The sequence below is a fragment of the Electrophorus electricus genome, chromosome 6 (genome assembly GCF_041902795.1).
Source record: "Electrophorus electricus isolate QZ-2024a chromosome 6, ASM4190279v1, whole genome shotgun sequence".
NCBI lineage: Eukaryota > Metazoa > Chordata > Actinopteri > Gymnotiformes > Gymnotidae > Electrophorus > Electrophorus electricus.
Genome location: NC_137502.1, coordinates 22,611,789 through 22,634,136, shown reverse-complemented (window position 1 = coordinate 22,634,136; position 22,348 = coordinate 22,611,789). Strand labels below are relative to the sequence as shown.

At 46.3% G+C, this 22,348-nt stretch overlaps 2 protein-coding genes across 3 annotated transcripts; one reads left to right on the top strand and one right to left on the bottom strand.

Moving 5' to 3' along the window:
- The first annotated feature begins 79 nt into the window (after nt 1-79).
- dhx34 (DEAH (Asp-Glu-Ala-His) box polypeptide 34) lies at nt 80-13,020 on the top strand. 2 transcript variants are annotated; one of them, XM_027023698.3, is made up of 16 exons: nt 80-1,134; nt 1,893-2,204; nt 3,204-3,458; nt 3,653-3,755; nt 4,011-4,228; nt 4,463-4,637; nt 4,920-5,113; nt 5,369-5,470; nt 6,722-6,985; nt 7,290-7,463; nt 7,834-7,939; nt 8,145-8,251; nt 9,337-9,618; nt 9,863-10,039; nt 12,330-12,471; nt 12,677-13,020. In XM_027023698.3, the coding sequence occupies exons 1-16, from the start codon at nt 463-465 to the stop codon at nt 12,802-12,804; spliced, it is 3,411 nt and encodes a 1,136-aa protein (XP_026879499.2). In that variant the 5' UTR covers nt 80-462; the 3' UTR covers nt 12,805-13,020. The 2 variants fall into 2 exon arrangements, with proteins under 2 accessions (XP_026879499.2, XP_081572122.1); XM_081715996.1 differs by having other exon boundaries at nt 9,863-10,074.
- A 389-nt stretch (nt 13,021-13,409) lies between these two features.
- spred3 (sprouty related EVH1 domain containing 3) lies at nt 13,410-21,412 on the bottom strand. The gene is made up of 6 exons (XM_081716760.1): nt 21,177-21,412; nt 18,785-18,950; nt 18,481-18,649; nt 18,220-18,281; nt 17,141-17,305; nt 13,410-16,873 (listed from the first exon to the last, which is right to left on the bottom strand). The coding sequence occupies exons 1-6, from the start codon at nt 21,185-21,187 to the stop codon at nt 15,893-15,895; spliced, it is 1,554 nt and encodes a 517-aa protein (XP_081572886.1). The 5' UTR covers nt 21,188-21,412; the 3' UTR covers nt 13,410-15,892.
- Between the last annotated feature and the right edge of the window lie 936 nt (nt 21,413-22,348).

The following is a 22,348-nucleotide window of genomic DNA, read 5'->3' as shown; positions in this document are numbered from 1 at the left end:
TCCCAACTGCAAATTTATTTTTTAGTACAGGAACAATATACTGTCACTTCGTACTATCCGACCTCTTTACGACGATGGACTCTGAAAGGTGCTGCGGTGTTAGCGCTCCGCCTGCAAGAATATGTTGTTAGTTTACGTTGACAGCAATGTTAACTTGCGTAGCATTATTTAACCTGCCTTAAAAATGATCTTTTCGGAATACGAATAAGAGAATCGTGAACCGGGTGCTTGAAATATTAGTTCTGATACACAACAGTTAGCTACCTAGCTAGCGTTAACTAGGTTAGCTGGGTTATCAACAACAACCGCAGTTGCTCTCTTGGTGCAGAATTCAGACGCCAGCGAGCTGGTCTGGCTAACTCAGAACTTATTACGGAAATATAAACACAATGGTGTGAGTGCTTATCCGTTAATTTACCCTACTGTGAGTTTCGGTTTAGCTGCTTGTCGGCAAGGAAACAGATGTGTGACAAGCGAGGGGACACCCAGGAATGGGACTGGGGTAGCCCACAGTGTCGTGCCCAGCTGGATGAGGTCTTTTTCCGCCAGCATGACTACATCCAGGCGAGAGGTGCTGAGCACGCGGAGTTCTGGACCTTCTTCGAGCGCTTTCAACGATTTAAAGCCAAAAAGGAGATGGCAGGGTCGCGTGAAGGCAAAGCCCGAAAGAAAGGTGCGACCGGAGCAGCAGATCTTGGACTCCCGAAAGAATACGACCCCCGATACAGAATAAATGTTTCCGTGCGCACCCGCGACGTGGAGGATCGGCTCGAGGGCTCGCGGCGCAGGACCCCCACTGGTCCGGGTAGCCAAGAGATTGCGGAGTGTCGCCTTGCGCTGCTCCACTTCCTAGACTTCACCCAGAAGCAGAGCTTCGGCAAACTGGTCAAATTACGACGGGAGCAGAGGAACCTGCCCATCTTCCAGTACCGGGACAGGATCTTGGACCTGGTCAGGAACTACCCAGCAGTAGTAGTGGCCGGTGACACGGGCTGCGGAAAGTCCACCCAGGTTCCGCAGTATCTGATGTCGTCAGGCTTCAGCCACATCGCCTGTACGCAGCCGCGCCGAATCGCGTGTATCTCCCTCGCTAAGAGGGTCAGCATGGAGAGTCTCAACCAGTATGGCTCCAAGGTAACACAGCAGTGACAGTATGTTCTGTTCGGTTCAGATGAGCATTGAATCAATTATGTGTCAGAGCAGAACTGATGCACGGTAGGAATTGTGCGGGTTTTATGCGAAATTTGTTGCAAATCTCCAGCGTATGAGGCCTTGGCTCACGAACACACTGGCGTTCACAGCGCTCCAGTTTCATATCAAAATGTCCCTGATGGCGTCTGCCTTCACGATGCTCGTACACAAGTCGCACATTCACAGTGAAAGCTATTTTTTAATAATAATGTTCAAGAGAACGTGTGCGAACGTGTTCACTGAACCTGGCCACTTTGGCGCACTTTCTAAACTCTATTTTAGAGTTCTGTATTTATCTTATTGAGTTTCTAGACACAGACATGAATTCTGAGGAGTATATAAATACTCTTCGTTTTGAATTTCACACTGGCCATATTTAAAGCAGCAATATGTTGTTTTCTTTTTCACATTATGAAACAGCAATTATACTGACACATAGTGGCCTGGATGTTTCAGATTCTGTACTAAATATTTTGGGGGACCTGCTCTGTAGAGCATAAACTAGTACATTTGAGGACTACAAAGCAATTTGATTCTTAATCTGCACTTTATAGAAAAAAAATAAGAATAGAATAATAATCATTTTCATAAATATTGTTTGCTACGTTTTTGTGTTAAACAGAGGATTCATTGCTCATTTAAGTAAATCCCCCTTAGTCCCCGTGGCTCTGTCTTTGTCATGGTGTGCGTCGGTCCGGCAGGTGGGCTACCAGATCCGCTTCGAGACGAGTCGCACGCCGGCCACCAAGCTCCTGTTCCTGACCGAGGGGCTGCTTCTGAGGCAGCTGCAGCAGGACGGCCAGCTGAGCCGCTACAGCGTGGTGGTCGTGGACGAGGTTCACGAGAGACACCTGCACTGCGACTTCCTGCTGGGGGTGCTGCGCTCGCTGCTCAGCCAGCGCACCGACATGCGTCTCGTCCTCATGTCCGCCACCATCAACATCGCCCTGTTCTCCAGCTACTTCGGTGGCGCCCCCGTGCTGCAGGTGCCAGGCAGGCTCTTCCCTATCCAGGTGAGGTGTGGAGCCACCTGCAGGTCACTGACGGAACTGCAGGAGGCGGTGACGTTGACGTCAAATCAATTTTATTTATATGGCGCTTTTTATAACGGATGTTGTCACAAAGCAGCTTTACAAATGTCCGAGTCCAAGCACCCAGTCCCAGTGAGCAAGCCAAGGGTGACAGTGGCAAGGATAAACTCCCTAGAGCATGAGGAAGAAACCTTGAGAGGAAGCAAGACTCAAAGTGGGGACCGTCCTCCTCTGGCCGACAACAGTCTCCACAATAGTAACAACATAAACAATAAGGACCCGAATAAATAGTGAAAGATAAAAACAAATAAATAATAATAAAATGAAAGCAATTAAGCAATTAATCTATTTTATTTCCAGTTAGATGTGCAATTGTGCTAAATAGAAATCTAGGATTATTTTTTGTTACTTTCTATAAGGATAAGTGGTAATATGTTACTTTCTGTACTTGACAAGGCTCTCCTTCCATGCAAGCTGGAAGACTACAAGTTTAGTGTGGCGCCATTTACATTCCGTTTTTTTTAGTGTTTTGTTTTAAATGGTGAATGCAATCATACCAAGGTACTACATTTTTGTCCATAATTTTTTAATTCTTAAGTGGAGCAACATCATTGAGTGTGCAGTGGAATACTGAGTCTAAGCATTCATTTGATCAAGTTTTGTTGGGTTTGAGGGTATCCTCACAAATGATAAATCTCGGATATTCGCAATAAATCTAGATGCAAATGTGCAGACATGGGTTTGAATCAGCTAATGTGCTACATATCTGTTTGTTTTGCCTTTTCTTGTTAGTTAAGGTAAATTGGCAGGTAAATAAGGTTTCAGATGTCTTATTTTTCAGTTTGCCAGTCATGTTGAATACTGATCAGGTTTTACTAAACATGTGCTAATTACATCTTACTAGATGTTATGAACATATTCCTATTAGCATTTTTGTTACCTCTATGTGTCTGTGTCTGTGTGTGTGGTTTTGTTGCCTAGGTGATCTACCAGCCCATCCCCCCAGAGGAGCAGGCGTCGCGCTCAGAGAAGCTGGACCCGCGGCCGTACCTGCGTGTGCTGCAGGGCATTGACCAGCGCTACCCGGCTGAGGAGCGCGGCGACTTGCTCCTCTTCCTCAGTGGCATGGCGGAGATTTCCACCATCCTGGAGGCATGTCAGACCTACGCCTCGCACACCGGGCGCTGGATCATCCTGCCTCTACACAGCACCCTGTCCATCGCCCAGCAGGACAAGGTAGAGCACAGCTGCCTGGGGCGGGGCGGGGCGGGGCGGGGCCACACCCTTAGCTCCACAGACGCACTGTTTTAGGTGTCCAAATGTTTTGAGATATTTTTTTGGTTTGTAAACACAATTCCAGTCACATGTGGTAAACTGTTTTGAGTAATTATCTTATAAATTGATTATAAGATATGACCCTTGACCTTAAGGTATTTGACATTGCACCTCCGGGGGTGAGGAAGTGCATCATCTCCACTAACATAGCTGAGACGTCCGTGACCATCGATGGAGTACGCTTTGTAGCGGACTCAGGTAACAGCAACTCGGCAATGATAACACAACAAACTTGAGGACTTACTAGTCAGATGTGCAGTTCTTTTGTGCAGACTGATTGAGCATGTGTATGCTAATTCTAAATGGCACTACATTTCTCTCTATTAAAAACCCTATTCCCTATTTAAAATCCTACTGTACACCTTGAAGTCTTCCACTGTTTCTTTTAGCTTTGTTGCATTGTACTTGCCAGTGTGTCTTTAGCCTTCCTGTGTGCTTACTGTGGTTCTGCAGGTAAAGTGAAGGAGATGAGCTTTGACCCCAAGGCAAAGATGCAGAGACTGCAAGAATTCTGGATCAGTCGCGCCAGCTCCGAGCAGAGGAAGGGCCGCGCCGGGCGAACGGGCCCGGGCGTCTGTTACCGCCTCTACGCCGAGTCCGACTACGAGGCTTTTGCCCCATACCCAGTCCCCGAGATCCACAGGGTGGCGCTAGACTCACTAGTGCTACAGGTATGAGCTTGCACGTTCTCTCAGAGTTTGCTTTTGTCCAGTCCTTCGGTGGAAATGCTGCAGCGAAATAAATACAACGGCAACGGGGAGTTAGAGAAGGGATGAAACCTGGAGGCTTTGTCTGTTATTTTGTGATGACTCCCAATCTCACTGTGTGTGTGTGTGTGTGTGTGTGTGTGTGTGTGTGTGTGTGTGTGTGTGTGTGTGTGTATTTGTGTGTGTGTGTGTGTGTAGATGAAAAGTATGGGTCTGGGGGATCCTCGTTCTTTTCCTTTTATAGATCCTCCTCCAGCCTCCAGCATTCAAACTGCCATTACGTATCTGAAGCAGCAGGGGGCGCTAGACACAAGGGGGGAGCTTACACCCATTGGCAGGTTGCTGTCCCAGCTGCCTGTGGACGTGGTTATCGGTAGGAGGCAACGCAGAGGCAGCTAATGCCTTTTGGGTCCTGCAGCTTGTGTTTTCTAAAAGAACACATATTAAACACATGAGAGTACAGTCAGTATTGTTAAAGACATTTTAATCGATCAGTTAGGAATGTAGTGGTGAAGCATGATCTGATAGTTCTGGATTAAAAATTAAGAGTGTGTGTGTGTGTGTGCACCTGCATGTGTTTGTGTACATATGGGCATGTACACCTTGTACGTACATGTGTATATATGTGTGTGCGCGTGTGTCTGTACCTGTTTAGGTAAATTGCTGGTCCTGGGGTCTCTCTTTAACCTGGTGGAGCCGGTGTTAACAATAGCTGCAGCGCTGAGTGTTCAGTCGCCATTTCTGCGCACTGCTCAGCATAACCCAGACTGCTCCACAGCACGCCAACCCCTGAACAGTGACCTGGGAGACCCCTTCACCCTACTCAACACCTTCAATGCATGGGTGCAGGTGAGCCAGGAGACCCCACACCCAGTTGGACTGCAGCTACTTTTATTTTGTAATATAACAGAAGGGTTTCTTGGCTATGTATTTATGCATTTAAATCACAAGTCATCACTGAGATAAGCTGCTGCTGAGTAAGCGGCAGTAATTGTATCAGAACCAAAAGACAGGTGTAGTTTATGGTTATTCCCGGTTATGGAATAACTAATGGGTTGCAGTATTTGTTTACAAGGTTGTTTATTGTTTGTTTTTCCTCTGCAGGTGAAAGGGGAGAGAGGAGGCGGCTCCAGGAAGTGGTGTAGAAGGAGGGGTCTGGAGGAACAGCGGCTGTATGAGATGGCAAACCTGAGACGACAGTTCAAGGTGAGTGGCACAAATATGCACACAGAAAACACAGCGCCTGTACTGTGTGTGTGCGTGTGTGCGTGTGTGCGTGTGTGCGTGTGTGTGTCTGTGTGTGTGTGTGTGTGTGTGTGTGTGTGTGTGTGTGTGTGTGTGTGTGTGTGTGTGTGTGTGTGTGTGCATGCGCGGTGTACACTAGTGTGCAAAGGGGGTAGCCTTTCTGCACCTCACCCCCATGTGACCTTCAATCATTGTTTGGCTTCTAAGATACAACTCAGCAGTCCTCAAAATGCAACTACAATTAACAAAACAAAAATGGTGTGTATGCTGCAGGCGCAGGCACACATCTCGTAGCTCATTTTGTAGAAACTATGTAAATAACTTCCTTTCCTTTCTGGCCAAGATTTATAGATGGGCTTGGCTGACATCGCGGCCAATTGTTGTCAGATTTCCTTGAAGTGTAGCCATGAAAGAAGCTTTTCAGGAAGGTATGCCACAGTGTTCGTCTCACTCGGAATTGCCAGTCTAAGTTAGCTAGCTGAGGTAACATGTATATAGACATTGAGGTTTTACTAATAATGCAGAAATCCCTTCTTCAGAACGCTGAGAAGTGCCAGAGTCCAGCCCCCATAGCGAAAAACACATTTACATTTATGGCATTTAGCTGACGCTTTTATCCAAAGTGACTTACAATTATGACAGAGTACAACTTGCGCTGTTGAGGGTTAAGGGTCTTGCTCAGGGGCCCAACAGTGGCAACTTGCTGGTTCAAGCCCCGCCACTGCCAACCTTCCAATTACAAGTCAAGTAGCACTGCCCATATATTTCATTTGTCAGGTTTCCTGTCATTTTGTTAATATACTTACCTTACAGAACCTTTCCAGATAGGTATGTGTCCTATAGTATCTAAGAATAAGTAAAGGTTGATGTGTTTTATTTAAATTTATTTATAAAATATGTTTATTTTTTTCCATCCAGGTTTTTGTTACCCCTTCTGTGCTTTATATTTATATTTATATATATATATATATATATATATATATATATATATATATATATATATATATATAATATTATACTGTGTGTGTGTACTGTATGTATACTGTTTATGTTCTCACTGTGTGTAGGTTCAGTATACTGTGTTTGTATGTGTATACTGAATTTGTGTACTCTTTGTGTGCATATACTGTATATATACTGTTCGTATGTTCTGTGTCTTTGTACGCTGTGTATATACTGTGTGTGTGTGTGTGTGTGTGTGTGTGTGTTCAGGAGCTGTTGAAGAGTCACGGGCTGCTAGAGGAGGGGGGGCAGGACAGGGTCTCGGCAGAGGGCCGCGCCCAGCGTAGAGAGCGTCTGAGCGAGCGCCAGCGTCTGCACCAGCTGCACAGGGAACACCAGCTGCAGGAGGGCCGGCGGAGGAAGGTCCTCCGGCTGGATGAGGGCGCGGAGGGCCCATCCTCCGGCTCGGATACGGACACGCCGCCATCGGCCAGCAAGGACCAGGAGGGTGCAGCGAACAGCATGGACATCCAGGTCCCAGAAACACAATAGAAATCCCGAGGCAGACACAGAGAGAACCAAAACCTAGGCAACTTAAATGGCTCCTATACATTTTTTTTACATTTTAGATTTTGCACATTGTCTGTAGTTGTATTTTTAATTTCCAATGTTTGGACTTTCTTGACTTTTGGTTGGACCACAGCTGGAAACCAGGTGGAATTGCTACAAAGTAGCTAACAAATAAATAAACAAACAACGATGGAGTCAGTGACGGTTACTCTGTAATCCTCACACTGTGCTCACGCACCACTCTGTGATCGGCTGTTCGCCCTGACAGGAGGTGAAGTTCAAACTGCGTCATAACGTGAGCGAGCTCCGAGAAGCTGCGTGCGCCAGTGCAGACATGTCGTCTCGGCAGACGGCTCTGCTCAGGCTGCTGCTCTGCCGTGGCCTCTACCCACAATTGGCGCTGCCCGACGAGCACAACGCCACCCGCAAGGACTCGGAGCAGGTACTCATGTGAACACACACACACACACCCACCCACCCACGACTGCAGTGTGTATTTTAGCCAGCCCCTTTTATTGACTGTCTTACTACAGTCGTAGGTGTAGGCAGTAAAGAACTTGTGAAAGAAGCCCTGGAGTCAGCTGGATCAGGTGTGCCAGATTAAGGCTGGAAAAGGGATCATCTGCTTCAAAACCCAAGAATGTACCAGTAGCAATAGCAATAGTAGCAGCTTCTCTGATAGTCAAGACTTTGACATCTTTCTTCTAACATTGAGGAGGGAATTGCTGTCTTTAGGCAACTTTATTGATATATACGTCTGCACACATTATTACAATATTAAACAATATGTGTGTGGGTGCCCCTTTTTCTAGGTGTTTCATACTCGTAACAAGCAAGGCATCGTCATACACCCCACTAGTGTCTTTGCCTCTGACCCAGAGGTCCTGCATGTTCCTGAGCATGAGAGCAGCGCGTTGGGTAAACACATGCGCACGTCTTCAGATGATTTCAGATGGCTGTTACCATAGAATTCAAACTGATCTTAACATGTTACCAACTTCTCTCTCGCTGTTGCTGCCCCTCCTCTCTCCTCTTTTTCCTCGTGCTCTCTCTCTCTCTCTCTCTCTCTCTCTCTCTCTCTCTCTCTCTCTCTCTCTCTCTCTCTCTCTCTCTCCCCCTCTAGGTGCTGGTAAGGAGGAGAGCAGTAAGCATCAGTTGTTGGCATTCGTCACTCTGCTGGAGACTAACAGGCCATATGTGTCCAACTGCGTACGTCTTCCTGTGCTGCAGGTTGGTGACAGTGGACACAAGCTGCCCTCCACACTCACCACAGCAGTTTATTTGTATTTATTCATATTTATATGTTAGATTTACGTAGCGCCTTTCATAAAACATGAGGTCAAAACAGGAAAATAAATAAGCAATCAGCAAAATAAGAAAGCTGCAATGGGGGTGTTGAAGTGTTTAGTTGTGTTTTGAAGAAAGAAATAGAAGTGCATTTAAGGAGAGAGAGACAGAGAGAGAGACAGAGAGAGAGACAGAGAGAGAGAGAGACAGAGAGAGAGAGAGAGAGAGAGAGAGACAGAGAGAGAGAGAGAGAGAGAGAGAGAGATCCAGTTCACATCCAGCAGGTAAGTCTCCCCTGTCATACAACATCTGGCAACCAGGGAGGATGAGGGCTGTCACAGGCTTCCTCTGAAGCACACAGTCAATCGTGCAGTGTTGGGGGCAGAGTAGTACACACTCCGAGAGTAGCACTAGCCATCCATTTATGACATGTGAGCTCACAGGCACCTGTGATTAGCCAGTGGCATTGTCTGCATCACCCATCCCTCCATGAGTACTTGGCCAGTTTCGCTCTACAGCTCCCAGCCGCAGATGGCTGTGGCATCATCGGGGATCGAACTCGCAATCTCCCAAAGATACGGCAGAGGGAGCGCCTTTGTTTTGTTTGTGTTTGGTTGTGTTTCTCAGCCTTTTTGTTTTGTTTGTGTTTAATTAGCAAAAATTGCCCTTCATTGAGTGCAGTAGAACTGAGATACAAGCCTTCAGTGCCTGCAGTGGATGTGTAACTAGTGTTTTTTGTTACATAAATCTGGAGACCATCAAGACAGCAGTGACAATTAATACCATGGCTATGATTTTATCTGACCAAAAACAAAATGAAGTTGACCTAGAACTGATCCCTGAAGAAAACCATCAGTGATGACTGGATAACTTATGTCTGTTATGACTTAGTTCTTTGTGATGCAACTTAATATTGTAAATTTTCAGTAGATTATTTCAACACCTACCAGTCAGTAGTCCACTCGCTGGTTCTTGTTTCTAGGACCTCAGGTGCTGAGATTGTTGCAATCTGTTCTCTTCTACTCCAGGCTTTGCTGCTGGTGGCAGACTCTGTGGACAGTAACGCAGATTGCACACGCTTGGTGCTGGATGGTTGGGTGGAGCTGGGCATGGCTGATGCAGAGGCGGCGCTGAAGCCACTCTCCTCCGCCCTCACACTCAGGGCGGAGTGGGAGAGGCTGCTCCAGGCCCAGCTGGGCCATGCTGGCCCTGCCTCCACCTCGGGCCTGGGGTTCACCGGCCCAAAACCGGCCCGCCGTGAGCTGGACAAACTCAGAGAGGGACTCGTGCGTTTCCTGCTCTACACGGAGGTATGGGTTCTGTGAGGCTGCGTTGTGGCATTTACATTTCAATTAGATTGCAGTCCAGGAGTGTAACATAGTGGGAAGTCTTCGGTAAAAATGAGGATGCACGTGAAGATTGATTTTTGTTTTCTCCGAGGGTCTCAATCGTTTCCCGACTGGACAGACGAGGAACCTGAAAAATAATATTTTAAAAAGTTCATTTTTTAACCTGAAAATGGGGCATCAAGTGACTAACCCTGTTTTTGGACAGGTGAATTATAGCCTGAAGCGTCTGACTGGACTTCAGGCCCAGAACCTGTACGTGGGGCCTCAGGTGGGCCACTCTGAGCTCACCCTGCCACCACTCTTCCCTGGCATGCAGAGTGAACCAGACCCTGTTAAAGGAGGCCTGCGTATCACCAACTACTTCACCTACAATTGCCTCTGTGTGAGTCATTACTTCACCTACAACCGCCTCTGTGTGTGAGTCACTACTTCACCTACAACCGCCTCTGTGTGTGAGTCACTACTTCACCTACAACCGCCTCTGTGTGCGAGTCACTACTTCACCTACAACCGCCTCTGTGTGCGAGTCACTACTTCACCTACAACCGCCTCTGTGTGCGAGTCACTACTTCACCTACAACCGCCTCTGTGTGCGAGTCACTACTTCACCTACAACCGCCTCTGTGTGCGAGTCACTACTTCACCTACAACCGCCTCTGTGTGCGAGTCACTACTTCACCTACAACCGCCTCTGTGTGCGAGTCACTACTTCACCTACAACCGCCTCTGTGTGCGAGTCACTACTTCACCTACAACCGCCTCTGTGTGCGAGTCACTACTTCACCTACAACCGCCTCTGTGTGCGAGTCACTACTTCACCTACAACCGCCTCTGTGTGCGAGTCACTACTTCACCTACAACCGCCTCTGTGTGCGAGTCACTACTTCACCTACAACCGCCTCTGTGTGCGAGTCACTACTTCACCTACAACCGCCTCTGTGTGCGAGTCACTACTTCACCTACAACCGCCTCTGTGTGCGAGTCACTACTTCACCTACAACCGCCTCTGTGTGCGAGTCACTACTTCACCTACAACCGCCTCTGTGTGCGAGTCACTACTTCACCTACAACCGCCTCTGTGTGCGAGTCACTACTTCACCTACAACCGCCTCTGTGTGCGAGTCACTACTTCACCTACAACCGCCTCTGTGTGCGAGTCACTACTTCACCTACAACCGCCTCTGTGTGCGAGTCACTACTTCACCTACAACCGCCTCTGTGTGCGAGTCACTACTTCACCTACAACCGCCTCTGTGTGCGAGTCACTACTTCACCTACAACCGCCTCTGTGTGCGAGTCACTACTTCACCTACAACCGCCTCTGTGTGCGAGTCACTACTTCACCTACAACCGCCTCTGTGTGCGAGTCACTACTTCACCTACAACCGCCTCTGTGTGCGAGTCACTACTTCACCTACAACCGCCTCTGTGTGCGAGTCACTACTTCACCTACAACCGCCTCTGTGTGCGAGTCACTACTTCACCTACAACCGCCTCTGTGTGTGAGTCACTACTTCACCTACAACCGCCTCTGTGTGTGAGTCACTACTTCACCTACAACCGCCTGTGTGAATCACTTCACCTACAGTTGCCTCTGTGTGAGTCATTACTTCACCTACAACCGCCTGTGTGTGAGTCACTACTTCACCTACAACCGCCTCTGTGTGAGTCATTACTTCACCTACAATTGCCTCTGTGTGTCACTACTTCACCTACAACCGCCTCTGTGTGTGAGTCACTACTTCACCTACAACCGCCTCTGTGTGTGAGTCACTACTTCACCTACAACCGCCTCTGTGTGTGAGTCACTACTTCACCTACAACCGCCTCTGTGTGTGTGCGCCCTCCTCACTTTTGTGAAGGACAAAGGTTAACATGTGCAGAGGTGTCTCTTAGGACCCTTAAAATGATTGATGGATTGACTCGAATGTTTACATGCTATGAAGTCAACTACAGAGAATCTACTGGATACATGCAGATCCTAAAGTTAAAAAGTCCTAAACATAAACATGTAACAGAAATAACATTTTTGGGATGTGGGTTACAGAAATCCTGCACTGTATAAAATGCCATGCAGAGTTGCAGCTTCTAGGGCAGAGTTTAGTGTTGGACTGAACTGACTGGATTTAATTACTGCCCAAAATTAATAACAAAAACACAAAGGAGAAAATTACCATAGATGTCATGCACTGACGTTTATTCCGAAACCTGACACTGAGTATATATTGTAGATGCCTGGATAGAGAGATTGGCAGAGATAAGCAGAGTGAACCAAAGAATGAATTATTTATCAGCAGGGAATTTGCTTTTCTTTTAACTTCAGCAGGTGTGAATCAGGCCAAAGAGAAAGTTAATAGAGGTTTCTAGACGGAGGTACAATGTCAGTGGAAGTTATGCCTGAAATGGAGTTATTTATATACATATATACTGTGTGTATGTGTGTGTGTATGTGTGTGTGTATGTGTGTGTATGTGTGTGTGTATGTGTGTATGTGTGTGTATGTGTGTGTGTGTGTGTGTGTGTGTGTGTGTGTGTGTGTGTGTGTGTGTGTGTGTATGTGTGTGTGTATATGTGTGTGTGTATGTGTGTGTGTATGTGTGTGTGTATGTGTGTGTGTATGTGTGTGTGTGTGTATGTGTATGTGTGTATGTGTGTGTGTGTGTGTTAAATAGGACTCTAAAGACCTGTACAGTGAGTGTCTGCGGACGTTTTGGTCCTGCCCTCACTGTGACCTGCACATGCCTTTCACGCCTCTGGAGCGCATGCAGCATGAGGCCACCTGCAGGCCAGCAGAGGAACAGCAACCTGAAGAGGGTAAGAACCATACAAGAATGAGGCTAAGTAGACTGTATTAGTCTTGTGTGAACTTTGTGGTAGAAAATTGCAATATATTTTTGTGTACTTGAATAGCAGTCAATAGTATTTTAGACTGCCTAGTTGGCTTGATTGTGTTGGCCTAGTTTGAACCAAAGATCTGACTTCCTGACTTCATCTGAACTGCTTTAACGTGCTTCCACAGACCCTGACACAGTTAAGACTGCAGCTTCGTCCAGTCTGACCAGGCTGTACCACTGTGATGTCTGCAACAAATCCCTGAATCTCACCTCCACTGAGATACTCCGACACAAGCGACAGCACCTGGCCTGAGCTCATGGCTGGGACCCGGACCCACACCCAGACGTCAGGGCCTGGGCTTGCTCTGCCCCAACATTACTAACTTCACAGAGTAAAACTTTACAATTATTGTTCATATTTAATTTTTTTTTTTTTTAAAGACATAGATTGAATGTCTGTGTTCATAACTGTGGTATGAACTATTGCCATTTTGTTTACTTAACTGCTGATTTAAATAAAAAAATAAAATTAAAAAAACACTTCTGTAGTTCTCTGCTATGACACACTCAAACATGCTGTGCAGTATTTTGCCAGCAGGTGGAGCTAGTGAGCAACTTAAGCTGTGAGTCACTGGGCCCTCCTGATGGGGGGGATGTGCAGGGTCTCGCAGGTAGTGATATCATATGCATACGCGCATTTCTAAGAATGCTGTAGCTTCATGGAGCTTCATGGTGGACCAAAAGCCAAACTGGGCAACTTTACTAGGCTTTTTCTTTTTCTTTAAAGGATTCTGTTGAGCTAGTGCATCAGTGAAGTACCCCTCTCAGACAGGGCTGAACTAATGGATGATATTTGTATGTGCTTTTCTAGTGGTCCAAGAGTTGTATGAAGAGGAGTTAATTCTAAGAACCCAGACAGCCCACCGGCAGATGCGCAATCAGAAATACAGAAAGTACGGTCCAGAGGGCAAATGTTTCATTAAAATATAGAATGAGGGTTTAATTAATGATACAAACCCACGATATGTAACACTTCAAAGCAGCACATTGGCACAAAGTCAGAGAAGTAGGACAGCACAGAAAATAAAAACCCGTCTCCAAAAATAAATAACGAATCAGAATAAATATCTCATTAAATAAATAAACAGATCCTTTTTTCATTAATTACTTTTCAAACTAATAGATACATACATATTAAAATATGCACATGGGTTGAAACAAATGACCCCCCCCCCAAAAAAGTAAATAAGTACTCAAATACATAGTTACTTGGAAATTATGTTATTGATCAATCAAATCAAAAGGCACGTTTATTAAGATGTACGGATGGGGCTTTCAAGCATAGAACTCATCTAGAAATCTGAAGCGTCTCAGGGCTGGAGTCCAGCGAGGCTAGTGATGGTCTCACAATTGGATGAGGACAGGGGTCTGTATGGGGCCACATGATTTCTGTCTTTCTATACTTTAGTAATCCGTTACACTTTGAAACCCTTCCATAAATAAAGTATTTCCAACCAGCAGTTGATGCAACATTTAGTTCCTATTCAACTAAACATTTTCACTGGCACGGTAAGTCGGAACCTTTTTTTAATTTTCCTTCCAAAATCGTCTCCAGTGTCACATCAAAATACTTCCCCAGCAAAGATTAGGCTTCTGTCACACTGATTTTCTTCCTCTGACTTGGCTTAGATGTCTTGTCCTCTGTAACAGGGGTTTGTTTCCCCATCTAATCACAAGCAGCAGAGGTCAAACTGAGTTTGTGGGGGTTTAAATAGCAGCTTTGAGACAATATTTTAAAGCCATGCCCCTTTAGGCATACAGTATTTACTTTGAGGTCCTCTCTGTAATCTCAGGCAGCATTTGATCTGTGTTGTCTGAATTCTTTACTACTAAAAGCATTCTGTAAAAATCTACTGTTTTTTTTTTTCATCATTTTATTCAATTGCAAAAGACCACGATATCTGACAGCTTTCCATAACAAAATCCTCTACAAATCCCAGTCATATACTGATATGAGCACAATGTAAGATCATGTTACAACAATGACTCACTAAATGACCTCATATAACCCATATTTTCTACAGAGCCAAAAGCTGTCAAAAATTGACTATTTGCAATTGATTACAATGACTGAAATCAATCAGAATGACCGAAATCAATCAGAATGCCAAAAAGCTCATATGGGATTCACTGCAATCCATGAAATTCAGTAACTGAGAGATCATACACAGATACAGATTTGTTACTTAACAATCTGGACAGGCCAGAGTGTTCTCGCCTACACAAGAAGCAGTTTGCACATTCATCCTTTCCAATAAACTTGCTTGCTAGCTACCTTTTGTAACTGGTCCCTGTTATCCTAAACTTTGTCCACAGAGATTTAACAAAATATCATTTTTCATTACATTGTTGATTGTACTATGTTTATAGTTGGCATCAAGGCTAATGATGGTACTTGTGTTCCTGCCAATTTCCCCATCTGGACTTTCTCCTGTCTTTTTTGGTTTCGCTTCAGCAAGCTGGTCTGCTCAACGGTCAGTGGCACAAACCACTGTGTCCTTTCCAGAACAGTGAGCATGTGGACATTCTGGTGAACCTGCCCCAAAAGCTTCACTCTTTGCCTCCAAATAAGCGAAATGCACACACAATCATTCCTCCTGAACTGTACAGAACTGCTCCGAAGGCAGATCTGACTACAGCACACTGTCCTTAAAATGCCTCGCTATACTTCCATCTCCCTCATGTCCATCTTTCTTGCTCTCTCTGGAACATTGAGGTAAAACTCAGTAAATTAGAGGTAAAAGGGGAGTATGTTCATTAAATTAGTAAATCAAAAAATATCAAAAGCCTCTCAATATTTCATGTAAAATAAGATATACTAATAAAAATTATGATAATCATACTTATAAACATCATTTGTATTTTTTTCGCTGTATTTTCTTTCTAAAAAAACCCCCAAAAACTAACAATCGAAACACTTTACAAGTCAGTGTTGCCCTCTACACCCCACTTCCTCTGAGCCCTAACATGAGCCTATCAGAGCTCCAGAGAGGCCAGGAGTGGGAGGAGTCTATCTGTCTCTCTAAAGAGCCGGGTGCCATGCAGGCAGCCCAGTGCTCACTAGCGCCACCGTTAAGGGTCCAGGTAAAAGAGAGTAGGAGCGGAATGCAGCAAAGGATTGTGGGGGAGGAGGGGATTTTTTTTTTTTTTCTCCCATCACGAAGGTGTAAGAGATCTGGCTCTACAGCTGTTTTCCTCAAGTAATGGCAATATATCTCTGTACTCCTTTTCTCTCTCCTGCCCCACCTCTCAGCCCTGCCCCAAACTCCATGAGCCCCTCCCTGGCCTGGGCGCTGCCCCGCCGCTCCCCACCCACCACCCCCCACCCCCCAGGCCAGTTCTCACCGCACCGCCTTGTGCTTCCCCCCACAGCAGCCACAGCGCTCTCCGCAGCGCAGGCAGCCGCGCAGAGGCAGGTAGCAGCACATGCAGGGCACAAAGAGGGACAGAGCCAGCAGGGCCAGCCAGCGGGCGCAGCAGAGCGGGTGGGGCCGCCGGCCCAGCGAGTCCTCGCACGAGCACGGCTCCCAGAACTCGCCCTCCGAGTCCGACATGCAGTGGTAGAGCAGGCTCTCCGCGCACCACACACACGTCCACTGGCGCAGGCAGCGCAGAGCAGGGTCCGGGGCGTCCCGGCAGCGCCCGCGTCCGTTCTCCGAGGCGCTGAACACCGACCGGCAGTACACGCAGCGGGACGAGCAGGAGGAGGAGCCCTGCGGGCACGGGCTGTCGTCGTCGGGAGAAACCGCGTCACCTCCCCCGGAGGCTCCGCCCCCGCTGCTGCCGCCTCGCTTGCGAGTCCGGGAGCGGGGTGTGGCGAGCGAGGTGTGGATGCAGCAGGGTGAGGGCGAGCCTTTGCCCGTCTCAGGCGGGGAGCCGCCGGCCGAGGACGCTCCTGGCGCGGCATTGGACGTGCAGGTGGGCGAAGAGCGCCGCTGAGAGCCTTTGGTGTCCAGCCGAACAGTGACCTCACAGCCCGTGGTCCCCACCCCCGCCAGCTCCTTCTGGAAGCGCACCACACACAGCTCCGACTTGTCCGGCCCACCTCCCACCACCACACCACCCGTCAGGCCCCCCACCTTGGTCCGCGTGGCCCCAGCTCGCCGGTAATCCTCGTAACCCCGCGAGCCCCACAGGTCCTTGCATGGGTCGAGACTGCGTAAGTCACCCTCCTCCAGCAGGGAGATTGTAGGGGAGAGGGGAGAAGAAGCAGTAGGAGCCAGGGGAGGAGTGGGAGGAGCAGGAGGAGGAGGGGGCGGGGCCGGAGGGTTCAACACGGCCGTTACTTGAGCGAGCTGGTGCTGGGCAGGCCTTGTATGCACCTGAGCAAAAGTAAAGCGACGAAAACAAGAGAAAGGGCAATGAGCACCATAACGGAAGATCATCCACATCCGCACAGGTGGACCTGAGCTGCGATGTCAATAGGTGATATCAGCAGAGTCCTCTGTGACTATCATACAGATGCAGCTACTGTTAAAATGAGTCTGCAACCAGTGACAGCAGCTCGAGCATTTGCAGAACTGAACGGTATTTGTTGTTCAGCGTGTGTTCTTGCTTGCTCTTTGATGAGCAGGTGAAGACAGCTTTACCTGGGCAGGGGTGTGGGTGGTGCCAATATGCCCCGCCCCATACCCGAACTCCTCCGCTGCAGAGCGCATAAAACAGGTTGAGGAGGACTCGCTGGTCACTATGGTGATGGGCTTGGGCAACATCTCCTTCCTGCTGTTGGAGGACGACTCACTGCCTGTGTGAGACTAAGACAGACTGCAAATCATCAAAAGTGTAGATCCAGCTATAGTGAGTGCCAACAAGACACACATTAGACATGCAAACCACAGAAACCTTGAGCTGGAAAGCCTATGTTCATGCAGCCCTATTTTATAGCCTCCCACTCTCACTGGATGTACACACACATGGTTGTTATGCTGCTCCGTGTATCTAACTCTGTCCCAGCAGCTGTAAAATCACAAAATAAAAGTCCTTTCTGCAATCATTAGTCAAACATTTACTTGAACTGGCTACTATGTGGTGACATTGTGATTTTGAACTTTAAAACAATGAGAAAAAGTAATCTCAACAGTTGGATCTCCATTGAATCGTTTCGAGATTAAATTGGTCCTAAAATCTACAGGTTATGTAAAGACACTATATGGCTTCCCCAAGAGCAAAGTAAATGGGCACTTTCACAGAGCCTGTGAAGTAACCCTCTGCTGTCCACAGGAGGTTCAGATGTGTACTACTGTACTCATTCTATGAGGGCTAATGCACATAAACTTTGTATCAGATGTAATCTGTTGGAAAATTTAGTGAAAAAGTGGAAAGGTGATGTAGGTTTATCTTCAGGGTCTACAGGGAATTCATTGTAATACCTGTCCAGGAATCGCAATCAGGATATATCGGAGTACATTGATTTTCTGGGGTTTCTTCATTTGCAAATGATGCAGTTTCATATGAAACCTTTCAGTCTAACGTTTTCACTATTAAACTATTAACTAGCAGACCATAAATGAAAATCAAAAGCAGAATTACATCTTTGTTTCAAATATTTGCCAGGTGGATTTGGAGTAAAGAAAGTTAGGAAGGCTTTATTTTCCTCAGGCTGGCTTTGGCATAAGTTAGTTGATACAGTGGTGATACGGTTTATAAAGAAAACAGGAAAAAGACTCACTGCTTGACCATCGTCTTCAGTGTCTCCCTCTTCTGGTGTGGACGAAGAAGGTGAGTCAGATCCTTAAAAGCACACATGATGGAGAAACACAAAGTGATTTCAATATTTTCTTGTGAGAAACTGAACTGGACTATATGTCATTGCTAATCCTAACAAGGAATTGGTAGCTGTCTGTGTGTGTAAAACCTAACAAAAGTTAGCAGTGTTGCAAAAAAAAAAACCAAACCTCTGATTTTTGTAATCCTGATTATATCATGTTACCTCTGTCCAGCTTGTCAAGGACACTTTGAAGGCCTTTCTCAAATGAGACGGCATCAGCTGGACTCTGGAAAGTCAGGCCAAACTTCCTCTCATCCACACGCCAGTGGTGGAAGATGGGATTCACCTTGTTGTAGACCAAACCCTTCTGAACAGCACACTCAAGCACGGGCTACACAAAGAGAGGTGGGTCAGTGTGGGTCTGCCAGTGGGACACCACCTGTCTTCTTCTGTCCCACACTACAAACAACTCAGAGTCCTCAGCAAAGCAACAACAAGACAGGCATAAACACACGCACACACTCACTGCTCGATCACGCAGCCGCTCCCCACGGATGACATATTCCCTCCGTCCTCTGCCTTCCGAGCTCCGCCCCTTACAGATGACGACGTGGCTCAGGCCACCGCCTCCAAGGGGCACCCAGCCGCCACTAGAGTCATCACGTGTCATCACCACTGCACGGACACGCACACTGTGGGGAAATACGAGGTGTGAGGACACAGTCTGGTTAAGCATGAAACTTCCACACACACACATTTATGCACCTATACATATGCATAATACACTCACACACTTAAGCACTTACATAAATGTACATTACACTCACACACACACAGTTAGCAACCTACATATATGCAATAACTCTCTCTCTCTCTCTCTCTCTCTCTCTCTCTCTCTCACACACACACATTATATTCACATAGTTAAGGACCTACATATATGAACATTACACACTCTCTCTCACACACACATACACACTTAACCTACATAAACGCATGTTACACCCAGTTTACCACCTACATATATACCCATTACACACACAGACACACACGCTTAACCATCTACATAAATGCACATTACACACATACATTTACACATTTATCTAAAAACCTATATACACATTATTCATAAACATGTGCTATACACACAAAATCAAAATAAACAACGAACATAAGAAAACCAGCAAGAAAGAAATCAAACAGAGAGCTGTAAACCAGCACACTGCCTTGGCCAACAAGAAGAGAAGGTAGTCTTGAACAGTGACAGTAAAAACGTCTATGGATACTTCACTGAAAATGATAACAAGAGGTGCTGCGACCACTATAGATGCTTTCTCCATTACTGTTTTCTTTGTTGTTAGAATAACACAGCCACGAACAAGATGAATAGTCATTTTTTTTTAATATTTAACGTGTTTAAAAAGACACAAATGTTTTCCGTTTGTGTCCATTTTAACATCAGTTTTATCCCGAAAGCCCAGCCAGGAAGGCACGATTGTATCAATGACAGGAAGCAGCACGGGTTTTAATGGATGGTCACGTGGGCGAGGTAAACGTAATCTTGTTTTTAATACATGGACTAATTTATTCTTATCCACCATTAGCTTTACATTGTTGGCTCGAATTGATCCAACGGGAGACATAAAGGGTGAATGTGTTCGCGTTCAGGCGAAAACGGGAATATTTCAGTCGGGCTGAACAAGGAGATAAACACTGAATAAATGAATGGCAACGAGGAAATAGCACTTAAAGGAAATAATCGTGGAGCCAGCTTCAGATTGGCCCTAGTGAGGAGCGAATGAGCGAGGGGGAGACGAGAAAGCTTCTCAGCTTTTCTCACGGAGATATATCAATGAACGCGCCCATTCGCCATACGAGGCCCGTGCTATGAGCCAGTACAGCCACGCTGGAGCTTGAGTCATTTTTCCAAACCAAAAGGGCCCATTAAAATCATGTCATAATAAACGCAAATAATCACATGCATGCACACATATATACATGTATTTTTGATTTAGAGGTTCATCAGTATTACGCGCTGGTAATTATTAGGAGACACTGCGTTCGTCTTTCTCCGCGTATCATCATCACACATACGCACTCACTCGCACACCCCGACATCCACTGTTTTATGAATGAAATATAATCAAACTGGCCGATTCCAACGGAAATGTTATATTAGAGGGTATAAAAACATAATCGTGAAGAAGAGGAAAGATGAGTGGGTGCAAGGATGGACGGCGAACACGAGCGCTGGGGGGAGGGGGCGACATGAGAGAAAGAAGAAGAGGAGGGAGTTGAGGAAGAGGGGGAGAGAGAAAAATCACATTTCATTCATAAAGTTTGGCTTTAAAAATCATAATGAAACTCGAGACACGTTGATAAAAATTCACGAGGCAGTCACTCCTCTTCCTTTCTATTAAGCTCCATCCGCGAATGTAATCCGTAACGCGAGGTTGCCCGAAAACACGCCATATTTTGTTCATTTTTTCTGTAGATTTTCACATTCCCTGACATATTTCATGGCTACATGGATTCTCCACAAATGTTCGAGACAAAGACGTACGACTGCCCACTGCGTATTTTGAAGATAAAACACAAACTGGCAACCTATTTGTCTTTGATACGGCATTGAATATTTCCTGTACAAGGTTTTGTACACTGTGGTTCACATGTTGTCAAATTATTTGCGTTTTCAAAAATGTTATTTTCATGGACGTATGTAGAATAGGGTATACACTGTTGATAGCTATCACTACGTAATAGGTTTCTTTTTTAACCAACTACACCAGTTGTAAGCGCATTTGGTGGTCGTATGACCGTCTTACAGTCCATTAGAGGTTGTACAAATGAATCTGTTTCACAGCCCATCTGTTTTAGTCCGTTGTAATGTTTGGTCAAATAAAAATGTAAGGACTTACTCGCCCTCCATGGCTCGGTGTTGCTCGCCGCTTCGAGCTGGCTGCCCCCCGGTCTCCTGTCTTTTTTATCTCCCTTCTCACCAGAACACACACGCGCGCGCGCTCACTTACTCAAACACACACACACACACACACACACACACACACACACACACACACACACACACACACACACGCACGCACGCACGCACGCACGCACACACACACACGCACGCGCGCGCACACGCACGCACGCACACTCACTCTCTCTCAGTCGCACTCGCTGTTCTCATTTTCTTATCTTTTCTCTGTCCACCTTTATATCGTTTCGGTGTGTCAGGATGGGCTTGAGATTGCAGCAGCCATTTTCCGCTGGCACCAGCGGCAGCATCCTCCCGCCCGCTACCTCCCACCTTCTCTCTCTCTCTCTCTCTCTCTCTCTCTCTCTCTCGCTCAATAACTCCCTCCCTGTTTCTTTTCCTCGTACTCTACCTGCCGCGATCCCTTCTGACCATCGCAACACCAGATCATTCTCCGGCGACGACACCTACAGTCCAAGACGCATTCATATAGACCAGTTCCTCACGACACCGCGGGTATCGCGTTCGTACATATTTCGTTTGTGAGGTGCAACATTAAATGTTCACTGTAAGCCGTCTCTACAAACTGGCAGGCTAATGTATGCGGGCGACTAATAAATGAGCTTGGGCTAAAGTAACGCGAGAACTAAAGTTAAGAATCTAGACAAAAATATTGTAATAGCCCAGAATAACCCACTAACCAGTGAATATAAAGTAATTATCCAGCATTTAGTGTCATAACTAGGCGATGAAGGCCTTCTAGTATTTACTGCCTACTCACAAAATCCATAAATCCGTGGCGGACAATATTATTCAGCACCTTGGACAGCTCCCTCTCTACGACGCAGAGCTGGCGGAGCCATGATAGAATTCTCACTAGTTTCCACTGGGCTGTCTCCATTCATCCCGTTCAACTCCCATTCATGTTCACTCGGAGTCAAATCAAATAGCCTGCCATTGATAAACAACCACTGCAGATTAACGCGGTTTTGTATTAGTAGCCTGCATTGATTAACCTATTTATCCTCAAACAAAAGAGGCTACATATGGACGATTATAAATATATAAACATTCTGGTTTTTTGTTTTGTTTTTTTTTATTTTATCATGGAGT

What these genes read in the sequence shown, in the direction of transcription:
- dhx34 (XM_027023698.3), top strand. Translation starts at nt 463, where the DNA reads ATGTGTGACAAGCGAGGGGACACCCAGGAATGGGACTGGGGTAGCCCA. An exon ending in ACGCTTTGTAGCGGACTCAG is followed by an intron (nt 3,756 to 4,010) that starts GTAACAGCAACT and finishes GTGGTTCTGCAG; the next exon opens with GTAAAGTGAAGGAGATGAGC. An exon ending in GCATGAGAGCAGCGCGTTGG is followed by an intron (nt 7,940 to 8,144) that starts GTAAACACATGC and finishes CTCCCCCTCTAG; the next exon opens with GTGCTGGTAAGGAGGAGAGC.
- spred3 (XM_081716760.1), bottom strand. An exon ending in CCTTGACAAGCTGGACAGAG is followed by an intron (nt 18,282 to 18,480) that starts GTAACATGATAT and finishes TGTGCTTTTAAG; the next exon opens with GATCTGACTCACCTTCTTCG. An exon ending in CTGAAGACGATGGTCAAGCA is followed by an intron (nt 17,306 to 18,219) that starts GTGAGTCTTTTT and finishes AGTCTGTCTTAG; the next exon opens with TCTCACACAGGCAGTGAGTC.